At 42.2% G+C, this 23,843-nt stretch overlaps 1 protein-coding gene across 2 annotated transcripts; it reads left to right on the top strand.

The window, feature by feature from the left end:
* The first annotated feature begins 9,489 nt into the window (after positions 1-9,489).
* On the top strand, positions 9,490-22,809 carry npm1a (nucleophosmin 1a). 2 transcript variants are annotated; one of them, XM_063197689.1, is made up of 11 exons: positions 9,490-9,607; positions 11,330-11,409; positions 12,415-12,534; positions 13,069-13,162; positions 13,877-13,980; positions 15,518-15,558; positions 15,977-16,055; positions 16,600-16,677; positions 18,744-18,869; positions 21,476-21,550; positions 22,636-22,809. In XM_063197689.1, the coding sequence occupies exons 1-11, from the start codon at positions 9,565-9,567 to the stop codon at positions 22,681-22,683; spliced, it is 888 nt and encodes a 295-aa protein (XP_063053759.1). In that variant the 5' UTR covers positions 9,490-9,564; the 3' UTR covers positions 22,684-22,809. The 2 variants fall into 2 exon arrangements, with proteins under 2 accessions (XP_063053759.1, XP_063053752.1); XM_063197682.1 differs by having other exon boundaries at positions 18,741-18,869.
* The last annotated feature ends 1,034 nt before the right edge of the window (positions 22,810-23,843 follow it).

The raw sequence follows: 23,843 nt of genomic DNA, 5'->3' as shown, positions 1-23,843 counted from the left end.
TACATAAATAGAGCTTTAATATAAAACCAATTTAACGTCAACCTAATGTACTAATTAATATGTTTTTATTCTCTTTATTTTAAGGCATAGGCATGTAATTTAAGGCACGCACACACACACGCCTCCCTGTCAAAACAGTGATGTATACCACCTGCATTTGGCAGACTGCCCAGACTTTGTTCTTCTGTCAGGCGCAGCTACCCTCACTAACACACACACACACACACACACACACACACACACACACACACACACACACACACACACACACACACACACACACACACACACACACACACTCCGGTTTCTGTGTCTCTGTTCAACATATAAGAATTAAAGTATTAAAAGTAAGAAATGAAACATGCAAATATAATAGAAATAAAAGTATATAAAAGTAATAACAGTAATATAAATATAATGCAAGTAGTATAATATATGGTTCGTTTTACTGTCCTTTAGGTGCAAGCACTAACTACTCTGTCACTCTATATAACATAATACATATATTCCACCACATATTAAACAGGTTATTGAAGTGAACTGTTTATTGTCGTTTATATGCAGTCTCTCGGTTGCATGTGTTCCACTCAAGTGTGTGACACGAAACTGAAATTGAAGGCTTATGATTATCTACTTATTATTGTAGAATGTCAATACCCTGATTATAACCCGATTATGCTAGATAAATGTCTTGAGAAATCAGTTTCGGATCAGATCGGATTTTTCATAAACCGATAACAGCAAAAAAACTATTATCATAAACTGTTAATTCCGTTTGTACGAGCACTTGAATAAACTGGTTACTCCAAATACCTTATCATAAACGGTTTATTGATGTGCATATAAACGGGCTCAATGACCTGCAAGCAGTTCCTCCTCCTTGTAACCCCCCTGCAGTACCTCTGTGTCCCCAATAGGGGGCTCCTGGGGCCCAATTTGGGAGCCACGGTCCAAGAATGGTTGTGTGTGTGGAGGTTGGATGCTCTTTATTAATGACGCCCAGTGATTGGATACACCACAGAGTTCACCAAAGATTATCCAATCACTGGGCGTGACTAATTAGGCTGATACACTTGGAAGTGTGTGCACTAGAGCTTTGAGAAATGGTGGACAAAGTAAAAGTACTTTCGTGGTGTAATTATGACAGTAGCACATGATATTACATAGCTGTTACACCGTTTACTCCATTTTACCTACCTATTGAGATAGACTTTGTTATTACTGAAAAACAATAAAAACCTAACAAGGACCCACCACAAACTCAACCCAACCTGTGCAGAATCAGCTTATCATAAGACAAGTACATTGGTCTACTTTTTACTCAGATAAGTTACCTGTGTTGGAAAGAAATTGTATTTCTTTTTTTTCACTTTTACTTTTACTTTGTCCACCACTGGTTTTGAGAAATGCCTGTGTGTGTGGAGGTTGGAAAAGAGGGGGCCTCCTACAGTACCAGCAGCCATTCAGCATTGAGGTCTTCAAATGACGAGGTGGTCTGCTCTACTGGGACGCTGGCTCCACCTAGAGGATTAGACAAGAACAGCAGCAAAATTGTACAGGTTACATGGGTGGATTCCACTGTAAAGAGAGTAGTGGAATAGAGTAGAGTAGAGTAGAGTATCATTTATTGATCCCGAGGGAAATGAAGGTGTCAAGTAGGGTGGGCTAAAAGTGCCCGCACCAACTTTGATGACGTATTAATCCTGAATGACTAAAGCTATGACTACGAAACTTTGTGACTTTTCCTAAAATTAAGTTGGCTACAGTGTGATACCAAAAGATTAGGTTTATCATTTTTGTTGTTGCCATGGCACCGGTTTTCTGACAGGTACGCCTGACCAAAAATCACTGATCTAAGTCTCATCATCATCACTTTTCATATTTTTTTACATTTTCCTTAGCATCAGACACCCTTGTGAACATTTGAAGTGGTCTGAAGCACATAATAACCAAAATGGTCTGCCTACCCCCCCCCCCCCCCCCCCCCCCCCCCCCCCTGCCACAGTAGAACCTGGAAACAATGGGCCAATGGAACCTCTCTCTTATCTACTCTCTCTCTGGCAGCACTGCATGTAACTACAGTGCTGCTGTCGATACATCTGACGTCACAACACGTCACATCTGATGGTAAGACTATTTTCAAATTCAAATTTTCAAAAAACACCCAGTCGATCAAGTCAATCTTAATTGAACACAAAAGAAGAACTGTGTAGAATTTTGTAGCATGGTTTAGAATTTTGTGACAAAAATTGCCCTTTTGAAAGTCCCCCACAAGTCAAGTCTAGTCAAAGTTTCTTTGTAGTGCACTTTTGAAACAACAAAAGCAGCTGAACAAAGTGCAAACAGGCAGGCCTGTAGTCAAAAAGACTTGAAGACACCCACACACAAAATAGCACAAGCATTAGTTCAGAATACACAACAAGTCTCTCTCTCCCCCCAACATCCCAGCCATACCCCCCCCCCCCCCCCCCCCCCCCGCCCCAAATGTCTGTGTGCACAGGTGATGGTGACCTGGTGACTACTTTGGTAGAGCACATTGTTCTCGACCACTCTCGCTTATCACAGTGATGCATTAAGTAGGCCAAGTGAGTAAATATTTACTCTCACTGAGTAGGCCATATGCCCCTTCTCTTTTGCCATTGCAGGCATTAGCGCCTTTTGATTTAAAAATGTTTCAGGTACTGTAGGCGTATAGCTATATCATTAAGTGTGAAACAAGCGGATAACTTTCCAGAGCTATTTCTTAGTAGCCGTATGATGGTCTATTTATGGTTTATTTATCGGACTGTTTTTTAGATAGGATTTCACTCTCATGTGAATGCAAAGGACCTGAAATGTTGGTGATTGAAAATTAGGCAAGATCACAGATAGCACAGATAGGCCTACTTGCTTTTATTTTGGTCAGACCTTGTGGGGGGCATAACCTTGCCATCCAAGGGTCGCATCTGGCCCCAAGGGCCTCCATTTGATTCAGATTCAGATAACTTTATTAGTCCCATCAGAAGGGCAATTCAGTTTGCGGTCCCAGTCTCCATCAGTCAATGAATAAAAACATTGAAAGACAGAGACACGGGCTGCTGGGTCGCACGCGAGGGAGCGCCCCGGAAGTCTGTCTGAAAGCGAAACACTGCTTTCATAGAGGAAACTATGGCGCACCGCCATAGTTTAAATTTGGCTGCCATAGTTTCCGAAATTAAAAAAAAAAAAAATTAAACTTTTTTTATTTTATTTTTTAAAACGATTTGAAAAACGATTTCCTTCGCATTTTCCTCCTAGAGTAAATGCATCCTATAGAGGAAACTATGAGTGCTTGAAAGACAGAGGGATCAAAAGCCTATAGTCAAGTTGTTGTAGTTAACTTGGGTTTGGGAGCAATAAAAAACCTTCAGAGAAGGGACAGTTGGGATGAGTTTACTGACACTCCCCAGGCTTTGTTTTACAGTTGCATGATAATGAATTAGGCGACAGGCCTTCATTGACACAGCAGAGGAGACATCGGTCTGCATATAGAAATGAATATGTAATGAATGTGAATATAGACATAACTGACTCCTGTTGAAGCCTAGTCCCATCTGCCGGCCTGTCCTAAAATTAGGCCTATATGTTTCCATGGGTATTTACTACTTAGCCTATATTTGGTTATTGAAACACTTTTTAATGTCTATGGGTGGGCTATACCTAGGTTTATGTCTTTGCAGGGAGAGCATTGTCCTAGGCTATGATCTGTGAAGAAACTGGCAATAGGCCAAAAGCTGACCTGACTGGAATTTACCCACACTTCCCTGTGCTTTGTGCTTTTTGCGGGTAGGCTATGTAGGCTAATATCTTAACGTTAGTAAATGCATCACATTAAATTCTTTAGAGGGAAAGACAATATTTTGACTTTACATAAATGGTTAGAAATGGCTGATAGGCTACTTACTCTTCGGTGGAGAAGAAAACCCAACTTCTCTCTCAACATCACTGAACAGATGAACACAGTCAGCATCTGGTTCCGTGATCACTTTCAATGTCATGATCGGTATTTCGTCCTCCATAGTTGATTACAGAGAGTAAAGGGGGAACAGTTCAATCGGTTGCATACACCTTATACTACAGCTCTTGGTCAGAGACTTTAGCCTATAAATAAGATAGAAGGACGTCTTTGTGCCAGCAGCCGTGCTCTTCTTCAGCATCAAGTCACGCCCCTAATTCGCTATACTTCCGATTCATGGAGATGTAAACCAGAGCATGACACGGGAGTGGATCAAAGAAAGTGGATCTGGAAAGTAGCTCCACCTTCTTTGAGTGGATTTTCACTCTTGTGCCATCCCGTTCCAACCAGGGCTGTAAACAAGTCCGATAGGCGGACAATATGCGTCCGTCAGTGGTTCTCAATCTTTTTTGCCCAAACGCCCCCCCTTCTCATTAGGCTACCAGTCAAATTACCAGACATTGCGTATCAACCATAACGTCATGTCAGAATCACATGCATGTGGGAAAGAATCTAAACATCGACAGCTAAATGAATAAAACCGTTGCCAGAGTTCACCAAATTCAAACTATTGCAAAGCAAGAACCAGAAGACGTGTTCTTTTCAAGTGCAACTGAGCACAAAGAAAAGCACCTGTGCGGTCCAGGGGGGGCAACCGCCGACATACCGCAATTCCGACACACCTCCACACTTTTTCATACCGCCATTCCGACACCAGGTTACTCTTGTGGGGCGCTGTCCACGCGCGAGCGTAGACCTTCAACGGTGTGTCCAGAGCTGTCCACGCGCGTGGTGCTGAATTCTGCATCTGATCCAAGTGATGCACGGAAAAGATATATGGGTGGTTGACGTTTAAGGGCGTAACGCAAAAAAAAAAAAAAGTTTTTCAAATTCCTGAAAAAATTGATGGATAAAAATTGGAAAAAAATAGAAAAGCACTTAATGGTCTGTGGAATTTCACCTTATTTTTGCCATTTTTGGAAAAATGTGTCCTGCATCAACACATACAGTGGTGCTCATATGTTTACATACCCCAGCAGAATATACGCTTTCTCTGCGATTTCTCACCAAATATGAAGGATTACACAAAACCTTTTTTTGACTCGTTGCTAGTGACTGGCTTAAGATATTTATTAGCATTTTTTTGTGTTTACTTTTTCAAAAGCATGATCACAACCCAAACTACCCAAATTACCCTGTTCAAAAGTTTACATACCCTAGTTTCTGATGCTGAATATGGCCCTGTTTAACATCAGGGATTGCTCTAAATTGTTTGTGGTAGTTGTGGATAAGGCTCTTAATGTTCTCAGATGACAAAACAGCACATTCTTCCTGCCAGAATGGTTATTTCCTATAATATCTTTGGGTGTCTTGCTGGAACCTCACATTTGAGGTTTCCCCTGAGTGGCTCAATGATGTTGAGATCAGGAGAGTGAGATGGTCGCTCAAAAACCTTCATTTTATTCTATCTGAAGCTAATGACGGGTTGATTTGGCTTTCTGTGTCGAAACATTGTCATGTTGGCACTGTTGGAATTTCAATTCAGAAATGAGGGGGTTTGGTTGGAATCAAGCCATTGGGCAAGGGAATCATTGCATTGCAATGATCATTGCAAGGGAAATTGTTCAGGAGGCATAGGACAACCAAAAAATAACTTTAGGTGAAATATAGGACAACATGAAAAAATGTTTTAAACTGTACAGCAAAGAGGCACTTGAGGAAAGATGGGCTGTTGGGGGTTGCCAGGAGAAAGCCATTACTACAAAAATGCAAACATGTTATTTTGCATATGATACACCAAATAGCATAGTGAGAAGCATCAGAATGCCTGTGACAAAGTCATTTGGATAAATTAGATCAATATGGAACTTTTTTCAGCCACTATTAACAGTACCATTTGGAGAACAGTCAACGGAGCCTATGATGAAAGTTACACCATGCCCTTCTGTGAAACATGGTCATGGACCACTGATGTCATGGGGACATCTGAGTTACAAATGAAGAGTTCAGATGCAAAACCCCCTAAGTGCCTTTTCAGAAAATAATCTTTATTCATTTTTATTTAATACAAAGCTATCAAAATTGCATATTTTTTATTTTATTTATTTAATATAACTATTTATATGTATTATCAAGTACATACATGTAAACCAAACCAACAACAGGGTTCTCTAAAAATATAGAAGTGCACGTCTTCAGAAATGGAGTTAGGGGTTTTTGCATCTGAACTCTTCAAATGCACTATTACCTTTGGTCCATACTCGCAGAATGATGAATGCATTGCCCTGTGGAAAATACTGGAGGAAACTTGACACTCATCAGCCTTGAAACTGCACATGGTCCATTGTTTGGACATGCCAACATGACAATATTTCAACACAGAAAGCCAAATCAACCCGTCATTAGCTTCAGAAAGAATAAAATGATGTTTTTGAGTGACCGGCTTACTCTGATCTCAACATCATTGAGCCATTCAGGGGAAACCTCAAATGTGAGGTTCCAGCAAGACACCCAATAATTTTATACGAAACAACCATTCTGCCAGGAAGAATGTGCTGTTTTGTCATCTGAGAACATTAAGAGCCTTATCCACAGCTACCAAAAACAATTTAGAGCGGTCCCTGATGTTAAACAGGGCCATATTCAGCATCAGAAACTAGGGTATGTAAACTTTTGAACAGGGTCATTTGGGTAGTTTGGGTTGTGATCATGCTTTTTAAAGAGTAAACACAGAAGATTGCTAATAAATATCTTAAGCCAGTCACTAGCAATGAGTGAAAAAAAAGGTTTTGTGTAATCCTTCATACTTTGTGAGAAATTGCCAAGAAAGTGTATATTCTGCTGGGGTATGTAAACATATGAGCACCACTGTAGCATAGGCATGTCACACCGCAGGAAAATGGAGTCACACCACAGGGAATTCACTGCATTATGGCCATTTAAATCCTGTTTTATACATGACTGACATCTGAGCTCATGCTAACTTGATAATGATATTGTGTTTAATCTTAATATGTGTTTTCATTAATAAAATAACTTTTTTTTCCTCCTATAAGAGCAGTCACACCACAGGACACCATAAAATGAACCTAAGCATTGCGTGACAGAAAGATTGCAATATGAAGACATATTAAGAGGTTAAGAGTCACCTTAAACTTCCACAGCACTCTCCAATAACTGAGGTACTGACTGGTTAGGAGCCAGTCTTTAAGACCCTTGTAGTTGGCCTTGCAGCTGCCCATTCACAAACATTGACATACATGTCACCCCACAGGACGCAATTTGTGTTACGAAATTGAACTTGTAGTTAATATTACTGTCTTGAGTTTTTTTCCACATTCACATATCTTAATCTAAAGTTAAGATTTATGCAATCATGCCAAATGCTTCATACATTATTCAAAATGTTGTTGGTTAATTTATATATATATTATTATATATTGTTTCATTAATGTTACAGTCACACCGCAGGAAATTTGATATATAAACCTTTACATAAATCTTAACAAAAATGTTTCTTCTCATCTAAGACTAATATGAAACATAATGTACCACATCTTCTTTCATTGACATTTGTTTTTTAAAGGAAAATAACAGTTTTGTAGGTTTTTAACCAATGTTACGAAAAAACAAGGCGTCACGTCTCCCACCCATATCCTGTAGGCCAGGGGTGGGGGAACCTTTTTCATTCGAGGGGCCACTTCAAATTCCTCCGAGTGCCATAGGCCTACTAGGCTACACAAACCAGGATTTCCCCCTGCACTTTATAGGCCTATATTGAAGGCAGACACCTTTACAACAAACCCACCTTATAGGTGCCCTGAATATAACTGAATTGTATTGCAAATGTAATTTCTAAGACTCCTTCACAAAATAAATCCTAATATCTCTACAACATTTACACCCATGACTGCAGAGCCAGCAGCAGTCAGAATTCCATCATCAAGTTTGCTGATGACACTGTAGTGGTGGGACTGATCAATAATAATGATGAACAGGCATACATAGGCCTAAATGAAGTTTATAACATCTCACAATGGTGCCAGCACAACAACTTGGCACTAAACGTAAGCAAGACTAAGGAAATGGTGGTGGACTTTCGGAAAAAGAGGGGAAACTACACTCCACTTTCCAACTGTAAACAACCTGTTGAGAGGGTAAAGTGCTTTAAATACCTTGGTGTTCACATCACAAATGACTTAACATGGACAAACAACACACACAATATCATTAAGAAATCCAGGCAGAGACTGTACTTTCTGCGCCTGTTGAAAAAGTTCAAAGTTTCCACACCCATCCTAAAAGCCTTTTACTCCTCAGCAGTGGAGAGCATCTTAACAGGGTCCATCATCACCTGGTACGGAAATGTCACAGTGAGTGAACAGAAAGAACTACAAAGGATAGGCCTAGTGCGCTCTGCTGAGCGCTGTAGCCTATTCGTCAACCTCTGCCAGCCGTGAAAGACATCTATACAAAAGAGAGTGCTATCGAGGGCCCATAACATTCTCAAAGACCAATCACACCCAGGATATGGACTATTTGAAAAACTGAGATCTGGAAGGCGACTGTGCTGTCACAGAGCTAGAACTGAGAGACTGAGAAAAAGCTTTTTTCCTCATGCCATTTGCTTAGGCCAGCGATTCTCAAAGTGTGGTCCGGGGACCACTAGTGGTCCGCGACAGAGCTCAGGTGGTCCGCGAGGGGATTTCTACTTTTCCAAGATAAGCTACCAGTATGCTATATTTGTGACATTTTCATGTTTTCAACACAACAAAACAGGCTTATAATGTAAATAAAAAGTAAGTGATCTGCATAAAAATTAGCAGTGTCAAATTAGCATCCATCAACTGCCAATTCAGTTGACAGGTGGTCCCCGATAATCTTTTAGGGGGACAAAGTGGTCCTCGGTCTGAAAAAGTTTGAGAAACACTGGCTTAGGCCTACTGAATTCCTCCTAAGTAGCCTACTTTGATTGAACACACACACACACACACAACTTTTATTTTTATGTGATTTCTTCTTCACCCTTCTTCTTCTGTTGTGCACCGGCCATGCATTTCATTACAAGTGACACGAAAGTGTCTATGTAGGGCCTACATGACAAATAGGCCTAAATATCCTTGACTCCTTGAACAGTCTGCATCTGTCCGTGATCACTTTCAATTTTATGATCGGTATTTCCGTCTCCATTGTTCAAGGGATAAGAAAATGGTTCAGTCTGTCGCATGCAATCGTATATTGTAGCTCTTAGTTAAAGTATTTTGTAAATAAGATATCAAAACGGCTTTCTTCCAACATAGCGCAGTGGATGACTGCCAGCGCCTGCAACAAGTGTTGTGGGTGCATGCGCTGCGCATGAAGTTACGGCCCTGCACGCGGCAAACTCTGTGGCTGTCTTTTACACCAATAACAGCCGTATAATTCCCATGTCCCGCCTAACCTGTTGATTCCAGAACAACTATTGGCCAACACTGATGCCAATCTTAGTTATCGGGGTGAGGGGCGTGGTTACATGAGAATCTCAGAAGGTACCTGCCCACGCGCACCCAGTTCATCAGTTCCCGAGGACTCATCACGCTTTTACCGGCAGCATGGACATGGACCAAGGACCGTCACCACAGACCTACATCTACGGTAACTATAAAACATACGTAGATGCAATTATTTTGGTTAAATACACGAAGAACATGTCAATGTCGTTCAGTCTTTTGTCCGATAAAATCATGAATGTCTTCGTAGGTTTTGTGTGAAGAGCCCAAGTCAGGTTAGTCAGTTAGCTACTGAGCCATAAGCTTGCTAGGCACTGTTAAAAACGAGGCAAAACGACAACTGTATGGCAATATTCCCCCACACACCACAATGCGACTTAGAATTGGGCTTGCATGTGAATTAGTTAGGTAAATGTCTGTTTCATAGGCACAGCAGAGGAGTTAGCCCCTGTCCACTACGCTAACAACCATGTCGCAAGCATGGCAATGCAGTTAGCACCCCAGCAAGTCAATTGCTGATGTATGGTTGTAAGTACACTACAATGTCAAGTTGCTTGTGTGTCTACCACACTCTCTGAGGCTTACCACTCAAGACGATGTATATATCTAGAGCTCTAATGCGGTGGAAAATGAGTTTCATTTTCCCAGGTCTTTTGTCCATGCCTTTGAACTAGGCAAGCGGACACGTGTGTTCAGGCCTGCGCATTGTATCCTAGCAAGAAAGGCCGTGCCGTGCGCTAGGATTCCCAAATGATGTAGCTTCAACTAGCTCTACTTTTACGTTACGTTTGAGACAGACAGTTATGGTAACGGGGAGTTTGCGGAGGACACAGAATCCCTAAAACGTGAACTGGATAAAAATATGGAAAGATTGAATGCAGCGCTACGCTGCTGCTGCTGCTGCTGCTGCTCCGCGTGTGACGCGTCAGAAAATGGATACAGTGGTAGAAGTAGATGATTTCGCCGTGATGATCTCAGTTCTCCTTGGTCTTGTTTGACACGGTGATTTTCAAGATCGGTTATACGTTGTAAATTCCCATGTAAAGCTATTCGATCTGAACAAATGTACAATACGCTAGCTTGGTATAGGCCTTATTTGTCGAGGGGGAAACGTGTTACTTCTGTTTGTGGAGTCCTCTTGTCCAACACATACGTCTTGGTCTTTATTAAAACTATGTCCGATAGTTTTGAGTCAGATTTAGACAGATGTATAGTTCAAAATGAAATTAAGTGGGCAGTCAAGTCCTGTCAACTGGGCACAAGTTACCGGTACAACTCTGGAATGCCCCCCACCATCATCATGACGCACGCACCACCACGTGGGTTCCCAGCCGCGACTGAGTTTCTCTTGCCGCCCCTGTTACCTGACATGACCCCGGCCGCTGCTGCCACGTTTTTGACGGCAAGGCAAAGCCCTCCGCTACATACATGATTTGTATGTGAATGTCAATTAAGCTTAAAGGTACACTGTGTAAGATTTTTGGCCATTTCCAGAATTCATGCTACCCATTAACTAATGTTACCTTTTTCATGAATACTTACCACCACCATCACATTCTAAGTATTAATTATGACTGGAAAAATTGCACTTTTCATACATGAAAAGGGGGATCTTCTCCGTGATCTGCCATTTTGAATTTCCAGAAATAGCCATCTTAGCTGCAAAAAATGACTGCTTGGGCCATGCTAGAAAATATTAGTTTACTTAGTAAACGTTCATGGAAATATCAAATTTGGCAATAGGCAGCCCAGTTTCAATGAGCAGTATAGTTGCAGTACCTGACCATTTCCTGCACAGTGTACCTTTAATGACATTTTAAATTAATACATGAATTAATTCCTTATTTTGTCTTTTTTAACCCGTTAGGATGTGAGCTCACAGCTGGGAAGGAGGTGAGGTTTGCCCCAGATGAGGACGACGTGGAACACCAGCTGTCCATCCGAATGGTACGTCAGGTGCACCAAAAGCACCATGAACATCTATCTACCAGAAGGATTCATTTCTAATGTGTACCAGGATGATGTTATAGCCCTTCTATTTGTTATCATCAGGCTATTCAATTATTTCCAAATGCAGGGTTCCGACTCGTCCTGGAAATGTAGAGGGTTGTCTTGTAGGTCCTGTACATGGTCCTGGCATTTGGTGGAAATGTATGTGAAGTATTTGTATATAAAAAATGTGTACCCTTCCATTTGTGTAATATGTTTTAAATGATGGCTCCATATATGAACTGAACGGGTTGCATTTCTGTTTTGACCCTCTGATGTTCCTCTAACTGTATTTTTCAAACCTTTTTTGAACCCGGAAATGTCCCAGATAATGAGTGTGAATCCTGCAAATGCGTGCGTGTGCATGCTACAGTGGATGCCTTGTATAGTATTTTGAATGTTTAAAGAGACACTGTGCAGGAAATGGACAAAAAAGGTACTGCAACTATGCTGCTCATTGAAACTGGGCTGCCCATTGTCAAATTTGATCTTTAAACGAAAGTTTACTAAGTAATAAACACATATTTTCTAGTATGGTCCAAGTACAGTCATTTTTGCAGCTAAAAATGGCTATTTTTGGAAATTCAAAATGGCGGACCATGGAGAAGATCCCCCTTTTCAAGTATGAAAAGTGCAATTTCTCCAGTCATAATGAATACTTAGAATTTGATGCTGGTGGTATGTATTCATGAAAAAGGTAACATTAGTGAATGGGCAGCATGAATTCGGGAAATAAACAACTAAAAATCTCACACAGTGTCCCTTTAAGAACTGAGGTAGGGAGAGTGGAAAGGGTCAAAATATAATTTCGCCCTAGAGGTATGCAAAGTTTTACTTACGGACAGTGCCGTGAAGGCATGGAAAAGTAATGGAAACTTTCTTTTAAAAACGTCATTAAAAGTGGGGGTCCTGAATTTTGTTTTGATTTGATTTTTTAAAAAAAAAAATCCCTCTCCACGTCAGGTATGCGTGGACCCGGGTACCAAGGACGACCTTCACCTGGTGGAGGTCGAAGGGGTCGGCTCCGAGGGCAACAAGGTCACAGCCGTGCTGGCCGCCCTCAGGCCCTCTACCGTGCCAAGCGTAAGTCACCCAAGCATTATTACACCAATGCAGCAGTTCAAAGATCCATGCACAGTTTGTAGGTGATGGTTAAAGCAGGAATATGTAATACTTCAAAAGGAAAAAGTTAACCGCACACTTGTTTGACTTTATGCTCTTTTATTTAGAGCCACTAAGTGTGCTCTAAATAAAAGGGCATAAAGTCAAACAAGTGTGCGGTAAACTTTTTCCTTTTTCATTATTACACCATATTCGATTGTCCTTTTAAAATCCAAATTGTCCAAGCAAGGACAGAGTTATCTCTGTTTTTCTTATTGAATTGTTAATCTGAAACCCTGTTTTCAGGGACGCTTCCCACATTTGGAGTTGGGCCCAGGATTTGAATCCGGCCTGGGTCATTTGCCATCCCTACCCCGTCTCTCTCTCTCCACATTTGCTTCCTGTCGCTCTTCACTGTCCTGTCTCAAATAAATGCGAAAAAGATTATTTTAAAAAAAATCCATTAAAAAAACAAAAAACTGAAACCCTGTTTTCTGCTCCTCTCCTTCCCAACAGGTGTGCGTGGGTGGGTTTGAGATCACGCCACCGGTCACGTTCAGGCTGAAGGCAGGCACGGGGCCAGTTCACATCAGCGGACAGCACTTAGTCAGTAAGTAACCGTACGCAGAGATTGCTGGCTGTGCAAGTGTTAAAAGATGCTTTCAAAGCTCTATGGGGCACCTAAGTCACGCCCTCTACTTCCTGGTTCATGGGGCAGAGGGAATAAAAAAATAATTACGGTACTGGGCTTGAAATGAGTGGTTCTTCAACAACAATCCAAACCTTGGACCTCCACTTATGCACCACAAGTCCAACACGACTCGCCTCGTTCACTTCCATTCAATTTTTAGCAACTGTCTGCCCCATGAACCAGGAAGTAGAGGGCGTGACTTAGGTACCCCATAATGGTGGAGGAGCCAACCAAAGGTTTAACATGTAGACTGGGCAGTCATGGGTAAGCGGTTAGGGCGTCAGACTTGTAGCCCAAATAAAAGGTTGCCAGTTCGACTGCCAACCCGCCAGGTTGGTGGGGGGAGTAATTGGGGCGCCATCGGGGGCTGCCCCCTTGCACGGGTGAGGCATAAAATGCAATTTCGTTGTGTGCAGTGTTCACTTGTGTGCTGTGTCACAATGACAATGGGAGTTGGATTTTCCCAGGTGGGCTTTCGTAATATGTAGGTTTGACTGCCACCAAGGAATCAAGTTTCCATTCATTCCGCAATCTACCGGTTTCATATACTTTTTGAAAAATATTTGTTACTCAGTCCTGCATGTCTGGTAAGATTTTTTTTTCTTACTAACTAATGTGCTGCTCCTTCCCCAGTGATGCCGCCTTTTGATGAGGATGACCTAGATGACGAAGATCTGGAGGAAGAGGAGGAGGGCGTCTCACTGAAGAGGATGCGACCTGGACTCATGAAGGCTTCGGTATGTGGTGCTATGTGTACGTTGCAATATGCGACCTTGCCTCCTCCACTTGCCTCCTCCACTTGCTTCCTCCACTTGCTTCTCGTCATGATGACATCACTGACAACAGCATTATATCTTGCAAAAGCTCAATTGTAGAGTCTTTTTCTCATTTGCAATTGGGATGGTGAATGAAAAACAGTCCCTCAAAAGTTGTTGTGGCTAGGCTGACAGCGTGGAAACTTTATCGTTTTCTCCACGGAGGAGGGGCCAGGAGGCGGGACGAGGAGACAAGCGCAAGTGGAGGAGGCAAGGTCGCATATTAAAACGCACTCTATGTGTACGTGCAGGGCCACTGACGGCCTTGAGTGGGCCCAGGACAAAGCCGTTTGAAAGGTCCCCCCCTTCGACGCATTCAATGTTAATGGGGGGGATCCAGTTCTCGGAAAGAGAACTGGGCCTGTGTACATGGGGTCGTTAACGTGTTGCTGTAATTTCACTGAGCGACTGACCTCCTGGATCACTGAAGGAATCCCTGTTCCACCATTAAATTCATGTTGCCCATTCACATCTTTTTCATTGTGTGGAAACCACCGCATTTAGGTCGACAGGGTTCCCACGGGTCATGGAATTTCTGGAACATCATGGAATTTCATAAGTTTTTTTTAAGTCATGGAATTTTACCATTTTGCATGCACAATCATGGAATATCATGGAATTTTCTACACAGTTGTGTGGAAGCAAAAACTTTTTTGTTTGGTGTATAACATTGTTTCTTACTGGTTATGCTAGAACGCTTTGCCAGAGACGCTTTGGTTTAACTAGAATGCAATGAGCCCACCTAAGTCTGTTGGTGACTCTGCGTCGGCTCTAGGAGTGAAGATAATCTTCAGTTTTCACACTTCAAAACTGTTAAACGTTATTTCTTTTTACGGAAGTGGTCATGGAAATTCAGTTTTTTGGGTCTGGAAAGTCATGAAAAATCATGGAATCAATCTGAATTAGAGTGGGAACCCTGTCATGAATACTTTTCAATTGCTAAGTATGCTTTATGGCTTCGAATTTGGGACTTTGGTGCATTGAATAGGTGGATCTTCTCCATGTCTTCTATTTTGAATTGCTAGTCATAGTCCTCTTTGGCTACCAAATTTGCTGTACTTTGGTCAGACCAGTAAATCTACATGAAAACATCACATTTGCAAATGCGCAGCATGAACTTAAAAAAACCTTAAATTTCTGCTTTGAAAAGTTATAATGGCTCTTAATGCTGAAAGGCTCAATCACCCCTTTACTAAATGCGCTATGCAGAAGACAAACAACGCAGCATGTGCATGCATGTGGGTTTTAATTTAATTCAGTTGAAGGAGAGGATTGTGCACATCCCAGGGAAAGGTGCAGGACTAAGGCCAACTGTAGTGGCAGGATAACGTTTCGACCTCAACAGTCTTCTTCTTTTAATTTAATTGCCAAGTATTTACTTATTTAGGGATCAGGAACTCTAACCTGTAAATTCACATGTTCACTGAAATTAATGTCTTGACTTCATTGTTATTTTCAGAAAAAGATGAAGATGGATGAGGATGATGACGAGGACGATGAGTAAGTATTATTTGTTGCGTCTGTGTGTGTTGGTCTCATGCGTCTCAAGTTTTAAAAGATATATTTGTATTGCCTTTTCCCTAAAATAGTTGCATTACTTTGAATAAATTCATATGATGTAACGTGTTTCCTGTAGTAGGGAACTTTATGAGCAAATAAAACATTACACTTAAAAACGTGTATTAATCTTATGAGGATATTCATTTTGGAGTACAGAGGCTTGACTATGTATGTCTCTGTTTTGTGTATTTTGTGTGTCGCGCTGGATAAAGGCGTTTCAGGTCCACTGACCAACTTGATGTGCAAACCCTCTAAAAAACAGTTTTCTGATAAACGGGTGTAGTGGCATATACAGATTAGTGAACTGTCTCGGAGATTCTTATTTTTAGATATTAACGTGTGTGCTTTATTATATTAGCGATGACGACGATGAGGATGATGATGATGACGACGACGATGATGAAGACGAGGAGGAAATGGAAGAGTCACCTTATAAGGTAGGCAAACAAAGTTTCCCCTTAAATGAGCTTGCATGCTTATGGGGATCCAGGTTAAAGTCTGACTTGGGTCATATCCTCAACCTGCCCCATCTCTCCACCACTTGTTTCATGTCATACTCTCTCTCTGTCATAAGAAAGCCAGAACGCCATGATGGATGGATGGAAAGGGAGGGGGGGCTGCTCACACTGGGGACCTTCCAATATGCGACCCCCACTTGTGCTTGTGGCCTCGCCCCGCCTCCTGGCCCCTCCTCCGTGAACAAAACAATAAAACTTCCCAGCTGTCAGCCTAGCCAAAACAACTTATGGGGGACTGTTTTTCATTTACCATCCCAATTGTAAATGAGAAAATGACTTTAAAATTGAGTTTTTGTGAGTTATTGAACTATAATGCTGATGTCAGTGATGTCATCATGACGTATTACTTCCTGGTATGAGGCCACAAGCACAAGTGGAGGACGCAAGGTCGCATATTGGAACGCACCCACTGGATCTTTAAAGAAATTAAATGGTGAAATGGTGTTATGCTTGTGTGTTTCAGCCAAAGAAGGCACCGTCCAAGCCACAGACCCCTGCACAGAACGGCAAGCACAAGCCCGGCCCTGCCTCTAGTAAACAGGTGAGGAAATCGAGCTTTACGTTCAGAGGGAAAGCACACCTGCACACTGCTGTGCGTGTTCCCCGTGGTTCACAGTGACTTCACGATATTCAGATCTCACTAGAGCTGGGCTTACACTGTGCGACTTTTGCCCCGATTTGGCACTCGCACGACTTTTTGAGAGTCTGGACGATTTCTTGCTCAATCGCAGGTCAATCTTGAGTCTCGCATCGTGCAGTGTACATGGGGTAACAACAAGCGATTTCGCCTCACGACCATGCAATCGCAGGGTCGCAAGAAAATCAAAACGGTTTGAAATTCTGGTCGTGGCTCGTGCGGAAATTGCACAGTTAAAGCAGTGCTATGACCCGATTTGACACTTCACACACAAATTAATAGGGCCGTGCGATTCGCTGTTGAGCGCGACCTCATCTCCACCTCAGGTGCGCATGTTCCCTCCTCTGCATACCGGGGAAACATGCCTGTCGCGTCGTGCGGTGGAAGAATTTCGCTCGCATCCGACTGTCGGCTCGTGTAGTGTGAGGACATGAGTCGTGAGCTGTGAACTTTAAAACAGTGAAATTCCATCGTGCAGTGTGAGCAGAAGCTTAAGACCCACGAGTGAAAATATCGCACAGTGTATGCCCGGTTTAAAACAGCTGAAGAGATGAGGAAATCAGACTTGACTTTGGGACACATATTTTTTAAAAAAAAGATGCCCTCACACTGCTGCTGTTTTTAACATTAATAATCCTACCTAATAGTAGTACACCATAACATAAGACACACATAAGAACACCAAATAAGAAAGTGTACTCACGTTTCTGGACGCACACAAGACATAAGATGACTGACTCACATGTTTAGATAAATCACCACATGTTCTTTAATGTTGTTTTTTCTAGACTTGATGTTCGTAGTAATAACTTCAGATAAACATCACAGGTGGTAAAACTGTTGTGATTATCACCACCGAGACAGTTGATGGTTTACATATTCGTGGTGATTACCCCACAGTTGAAAGGCGGGGCTGCAATTTAATTCCTGGTCCTCCAATCGCGTAACACTGTTCTCTGCATGGCTCTGATCCTACCTAATAGTAGTACACCATAACATAAGACACGCGTAAGAACACCAAATAAGAAAGTGTACTCACGCTTCTGGACGCACACAAGACATAAGATGACTAAAGAACATGTGGCGATTTATCTAAACATGTGAGTCAATATTATTTTTTCTAGGACCTCTCGAGTCACGGCCCACCTGCAGTACCGCCACGGCCCACAGTTTGAGAATCACTGCTGTAATTAATTACAACAAAAATTGTTGGAGCCCCCTTTGCCTTCAGAATTTACATAACTGAGTGCGTTAACATGCAGTTCAGTATCCCGAATATGATCGGGATATTAAGTATCCCAAATTAGCGTTGGAGCATATAAACACCTTTTCCGGACTTCAGTATCCAGAGTAAGCCCTTATTCGGGATACTGAGAAATCAGGATATGCTAGGTGGAGTTTTCAGTCAGGATACTGACGCATGTAAACACCTTATCCTGAATACAGGGGCTTCCCATAGAATAACAGCCAAGAATGTAGACTGGGATATAACGGTCTGTGCTCATATAAACACCTTATTCCGAATACGATCATAACCGGGATATGCCTCACATTCGAGATACTGAACTGCATATAAACACACTCACCGTCTGCAACAATACTCATGCAGGCTGTGGCATTTGAGTCAATGGCTACGGTTACATGGCGTTTTTTAATTCCGAATAAATAATTCTGAATTAAATAGTTTGGTCGAGTTTACTTTGATCTTTCATTTTTTCACTCTGAATAAAGCTTAATTACACATTGAAAATGTCAAGTAAACACTTCACAATTCAGAGTTAAAGGGAGTTAATTCAGTTAAATGTCTCATGTAAACGTAGTGAGTGAGCGAGCAGTTAGACAGGTATGCCTAATAAAGTGGCCGGTGAGTGTAGGTCGTGAATGGGCCCTCCTTGAGTAATGTTGCATTGATATGCAATTGTCTGTTACCATTATTTACTATAATTGCTGTAATATTTGCTCTGCAGCAGAAGACCCCAGGCAGCGGGGAGCAGAAGAAAGGCGGCCAGACGCCCAACAAGAAAACGCCCCAGCCACCCAAGACGCCGCTCACCACGGCCGAAATCAAGGCCAAGATGATGACGTTCGTTGAGAAGGTGGGTGGCAGAGCTACTGGATAATATAATAAGTCGGTCTACAAAAAACAGGCGTGAGGAACGAGACGTTATGCAGGGCTGATGGTAGTCTTGTCCGGTGCCTGATTTCAAGTTGCAAGAACAAAATGGTCATTAGATTCGTTGAGAAGGTGGGCTGTAGAGCTGCTAGATTATGTCTCTCCATATGTGTGTGTGTACACACAGCTCTTGTTTCAGTATGAACAGTACAAGCATAACGAATACTAACTACGCCTGCCGTTAGCAGTTGGGCTGTAACGATATTGGATCGAACCGAGGAATCGTGATACTCTGTCAAAATACTGAATCGTAATAGCCTGGTGAACCAGCGCCACCCGCTGGACGGCAAAATGTTTTGTCTACGGGTGAATTAGACATCCACATTTAGTCTGGTTTATCAGGCTAGAATCGTAATGTAAGGAGGCAGTATCGTGATGCGCTTTCAGAGTATTGTTATTCTTCAGTCCAGAAAACAACCATGTGATTCAATCTGATGATGCTTCCAAGCTACAAATGAGATGCATTTCAGAATCGTGGGGTGTTTCAAACTGTAATACTAGGTAAAAAAAATCATTATACGAACCAAATTGTGAGATGAGTGTATCGTTACAGCCCTAATTGGCAGGTAGGAAGCAAAGTGTGCTTGCCTTCTGTTAGGCAGAATGGTTCCTGAAAGAGGTCCTTGAATTAAGAACAGCCACCTCTCATCAGGTCTAAGGTGCCGTTTCAACGTAGCCTGCTATTTTTAAAGCCTGCTATTTTTTTCTCCTGTTAAGGTGTTAATGCAACATGTGGATAAAAATAAATACTCCATTGTAGCATGTGTTTCAGCCCTCTTAATGGGGTATTTTAAAGCCTGCTTTTTAATATCTGGATTTTCTAAATCTGCTACGTGGAAACAGAAGGCCGAAACCAATGTAATCAGGAGAAAAAATATCCACATTTCAAAAAATCCTGCTACGTGGAATGGGCTCCTAAGACTCTGTTAAAAGATCTTATCACAGCCGGTCTACAAACAGCCCCCACACTAGCTGTTCGACCCATGCCTGCAGTTTACCTAGGGGGCGCTGTCGATCGAGTGCAGCATATATTTATTCTGAATGGAGTCTGCACTCCTCCGTTGGTGTCCCATAAAGTGCAGTACCACCCGGAAGAGTCACGAGTGAAATCTCGTCACATCTGTAGAATCTCTCTGATCTTGTGGTTGGGGGCTTTTCAGACAGGCATGTCGACAGGCGCCATGAAGACTACAGAGACCAAAGGTGTTTGGTCATTGGGATGACTTCCTGTTAATCATGGCGTTCTTGTTGCCCTTCATCAAAGAAGCTGGATCATAGAGGTAGAAAATAACACTAGAGAGGACCCCGCCCCCCTTTTTACGGCAATCTGTAGCGGCCATTATCTGGAGGTAGATCAGAGAAATGGAAATTAACGGAGAAAGCGAAAGCGAAAAGCGAAAGCCCATTGGGAAACTCCAACTCCCATTGTCATTGTGACACAGCACTCCACAGCACACAAGTGAACACTGCACACTGCACACAACGAAATTGCATTTATGCCTCACCCGTGCAAGGGGGCAGCCCTCAGTGGCGCCCCATGGGGAGCAGTGCGGTGGGACGGTACCATGCTCAGGGTACCTCAGTCATGGAGGAGGATGGGGGAGAGCACTGTTTGATTACTCCCCCCACCAACCTGGCGGGTCGGGAGTCGAACCGGCAACCTCTGGGATGCAAGTCTGACGCCCTAACCGCTCACCCATGACTGCCCTGTAAACGAGGCTCACCTCTGTCAAAAATGGCTTAATCATGTGAAAATGTCCATCAACACACTATACAAGGACAATAGTTGAAGTGTGTTGCTAACTATGTTCATAAAAGATATTATTTGATTTTTAAATGTATTTTATCGACTCATATGATTTAAGTAGATATTTAGCCTGGCATTTCAAATCTGGTCTTTGATTAAAGTGTTACTTCATATTTATTTTAGTTAATTTCTTGACAGGGTTGGGCGTGTTCTCCATTGACTTGCATTGCCTGAAAGTACCTACACTACCTACGGAAGTGGGGAATCTCCAGCTGCCATTTCCCAGTGCTGTCGCAAATTGCTGTGTCCTCTCTAGTGTTATTTTCTACCTCTATGAGCTGGATCTAACAAGAAGCGTCATTTTGTTTCTTTTCCGGTATCCACTTTATGTCGGGTGAACGCCCCTTTAGGAGACCTTTGGAGTCCTGAGGTTGAGAATCAATGAAGTCCCCTTAGCGCTGTAGATGGCGGTAGCGCACGTCTTGCGCAAACACCTCAAAAAGAGAAGTAGTAGGGGACAACGCTCCCTTAGGAGACCCAACTTGAGCACACGCTTTTGCATTGAATGGGCGTGTTTTGCGATATCTTGGTTTGATTCAGTATTTTTGTCGAAACGTTAGTTACCTGGATGATGATGATGAGTAATAAGAGCAGGGCCGTTGACAGCTTTTTCTGGGCCCAGAACACAGTCATCTGAAAGGGCACCCTATCCGATACATACAATGTATTATAATGGGCACCCAATTTTAATTCAGTATTTTTGCCTTCATGTTGTATTGCAGGGGGTCTCGCTTCCAAAGCTCCAGCCCAAGTTTGAGAACTACATGAAGAACACCTTCAAAGTGACCGACAGCAAGGTAATGTTTTAATTGCAATATTGAATTATTATTATTTGGTTTCGGCCATAACATTTCATTTCGGTGCATCTCTACTCTTTTGAATAATATGAATAACCTGTCCTTGCACCTGGCCTCAGTGAGGCAGGATGTGCATACTTAATCTCTTTTGAATAGGGATGCAAATGATTAATCGACTTTAATCGATCAATGCATTAATCGATTAAAAAACATTAATATTCAACTGACAAGAGACCCAGGTGATATGGGCATTTGAAGAGTGTGTGTGAAGAGGGGTGTGAATAGTGGGAATATTTTAATCACGTTTGGATTAAAGAATTGAAATAGAATTAATTTAAATGTGGAATTTTATCTGAATTTTCAATTAATTTTTAGATTTAGTAGGTTTTTTTTTTAGAAACATTGAGATTTCGGGGGGGAAAACACTGCTTATCAATTAATCGTAAGTTGATCGATATGGCAATCAACTAACGATTAATTAATTAATTGATAATTTGCATCCCTACTTTTGAATGTTATTAATAACCTGCAGAGGAGTAGGTACAGGGTTCCCACTGGTGCTTGAATTTCAATTAAGTGTTTTCAAGGTTGTGAAAATGCTTGAGTTTTCTGTGAAGTGCTTGAAAATGCTTGAAATTTGTCAAGTCAAACTCAATAAACCAAATATTAGAAGTAAATTGTTTAGGTATATAAAAAATCTGAGGGAGTGAGATTTGCCATTCGACACCTTAAAATTGATTAGAATGCAGGAAAATTGCATCTTAAAAACACATTTTTTTCTGGGGGAGGACCCCTACATCCCCCTCCCACTAGTAGGCGACCTATTTAAAGGTGCTTGAAAACTGAAAATGTGGTGCTTGAAAGTGCTAGAAAGTGCTTGAATTTGTTAATGAAAAAGGAGTGGGAACCCTGTAGGTAGAGCGCTGCTAGTATCCTCAAAAACATCTGGTGCTCTTGGAGGGTGAATCTTGATTTTGTTTTGGACTTTTTGAATCAACTGAAGTGCCCTGGCTCAATGATGTGTATATTTTTTCCCCCTCCTTTTTGAATATTAACAACCTGTTCCCTTTTTCTCTTCTCCACAGACCATGGAGGATCTGTGGAAGTGGAGACAGACAGTGGAGGGCAAATGATCCCATCTGCCACAACCTCTTGCCCCCCTCCCTATTGTTTATAAACCAACCTACAGTACAGCTAAAATGATCCCATCTGCCACAACCTCTTGCCCCCCAACCCCCCCTCCATCTTGTGTATAAACAAACCTGCCTGATCCCATCTGCCACCACCTCTTGCCCCCCTCCCTATTGTTTATAAACCAACCTACAGTACAGCTAAAATGATCCATCTGCCACAGCCTCTTGCCCCCCCCCCCCCCAAACTACAGTACAGCTCAAATGAGCCATCAGCCGCAACCACTTACCCCCCCCTCCCTCCCTCCCAATCTACAGCTCACTCTTCTCACACATGCACACATACAACGTTACCCTCACGCCACACGTCTGCATTGGAGGGTGACGCCAGTGTCTCTCTCCCACCACCACTACCAGGTTTTAATGAACTGTTTCTCAGTGCCCTCACAGCCCCCGTCCTGTCCTGTAATCCCACTTTACCTTTACCCACATTACAACACCCCCTCCCCTCAAACATACACACTCGCACAGTTTCATTTACCCCAAACCTTTAAGTGATTTTTCTTTTCTTTTTTTCCCTTCATGTTATTATTGCGGTTCATTACCGGTTTGCCTCAAATGGTTCCGTCTACATGCCCACTCAGGTTCTGTTGTTCGCCATTAACCTACTATGCTGAGGAGTAGAAAGAAATCCGTGTCTGTCTGTCCTTTATTCCCTCCCCCCTTTTAACTTTTGATTATAATGTACTTATTTTATTGAATAATTTGCTTTTCTTTTTTTTTTCCTCTGCTTAAAGTTGACTTGTGTATTTTCAGTTGAAGCCTTAAATGTTATGTTGTCCAGTGCTATTTGAGGGGAGGGGAGGGGAGAATGGATTTGGGTGCTTGGAAGTTCTAAATAAGATGTCATCGTAACGTTGTTGACCTCGAGTCGTTCTGACTGGTTCTGATCAAGATAAAAGAACCACTGATTGGTTCAGGTCATGAAGAGTCCGAAGAGTTTTTTTATATTATGTGCTCTGTTTGGGCACCTGGTCTACCTGGTCCGTTCAGGGGCTACTCAGTGTTTGGGAAGAGAGAGATTAAATAAATTTAAAACATTTGAAATTCCGCTCCGATTGTCCATGGTCTTCACTGTCTGGTCCTTCTGTTCAACTGTCTGT

The sequence above is a fragment of the Engraulis encrasicolus genome, chromosome 1 (genome assembly GCF_034702125.1).
Source record: "Engraulis encrasicolus isolate BLACKSEA-1 chromosome 1, IST_EnEncr_1.0, whole genome shotgun sequence".
NCBI classification, from domain to species: domain Eukaryota; kingdom Metazoa; phylum Chordata; class Actinopteri; order Clupeiformes; family Engraulidae; genus Engraulis; species Engraulis encrasicolus.
This window is presented reverse-complemented; position numbering and strand designations above follow the sequence as displayed.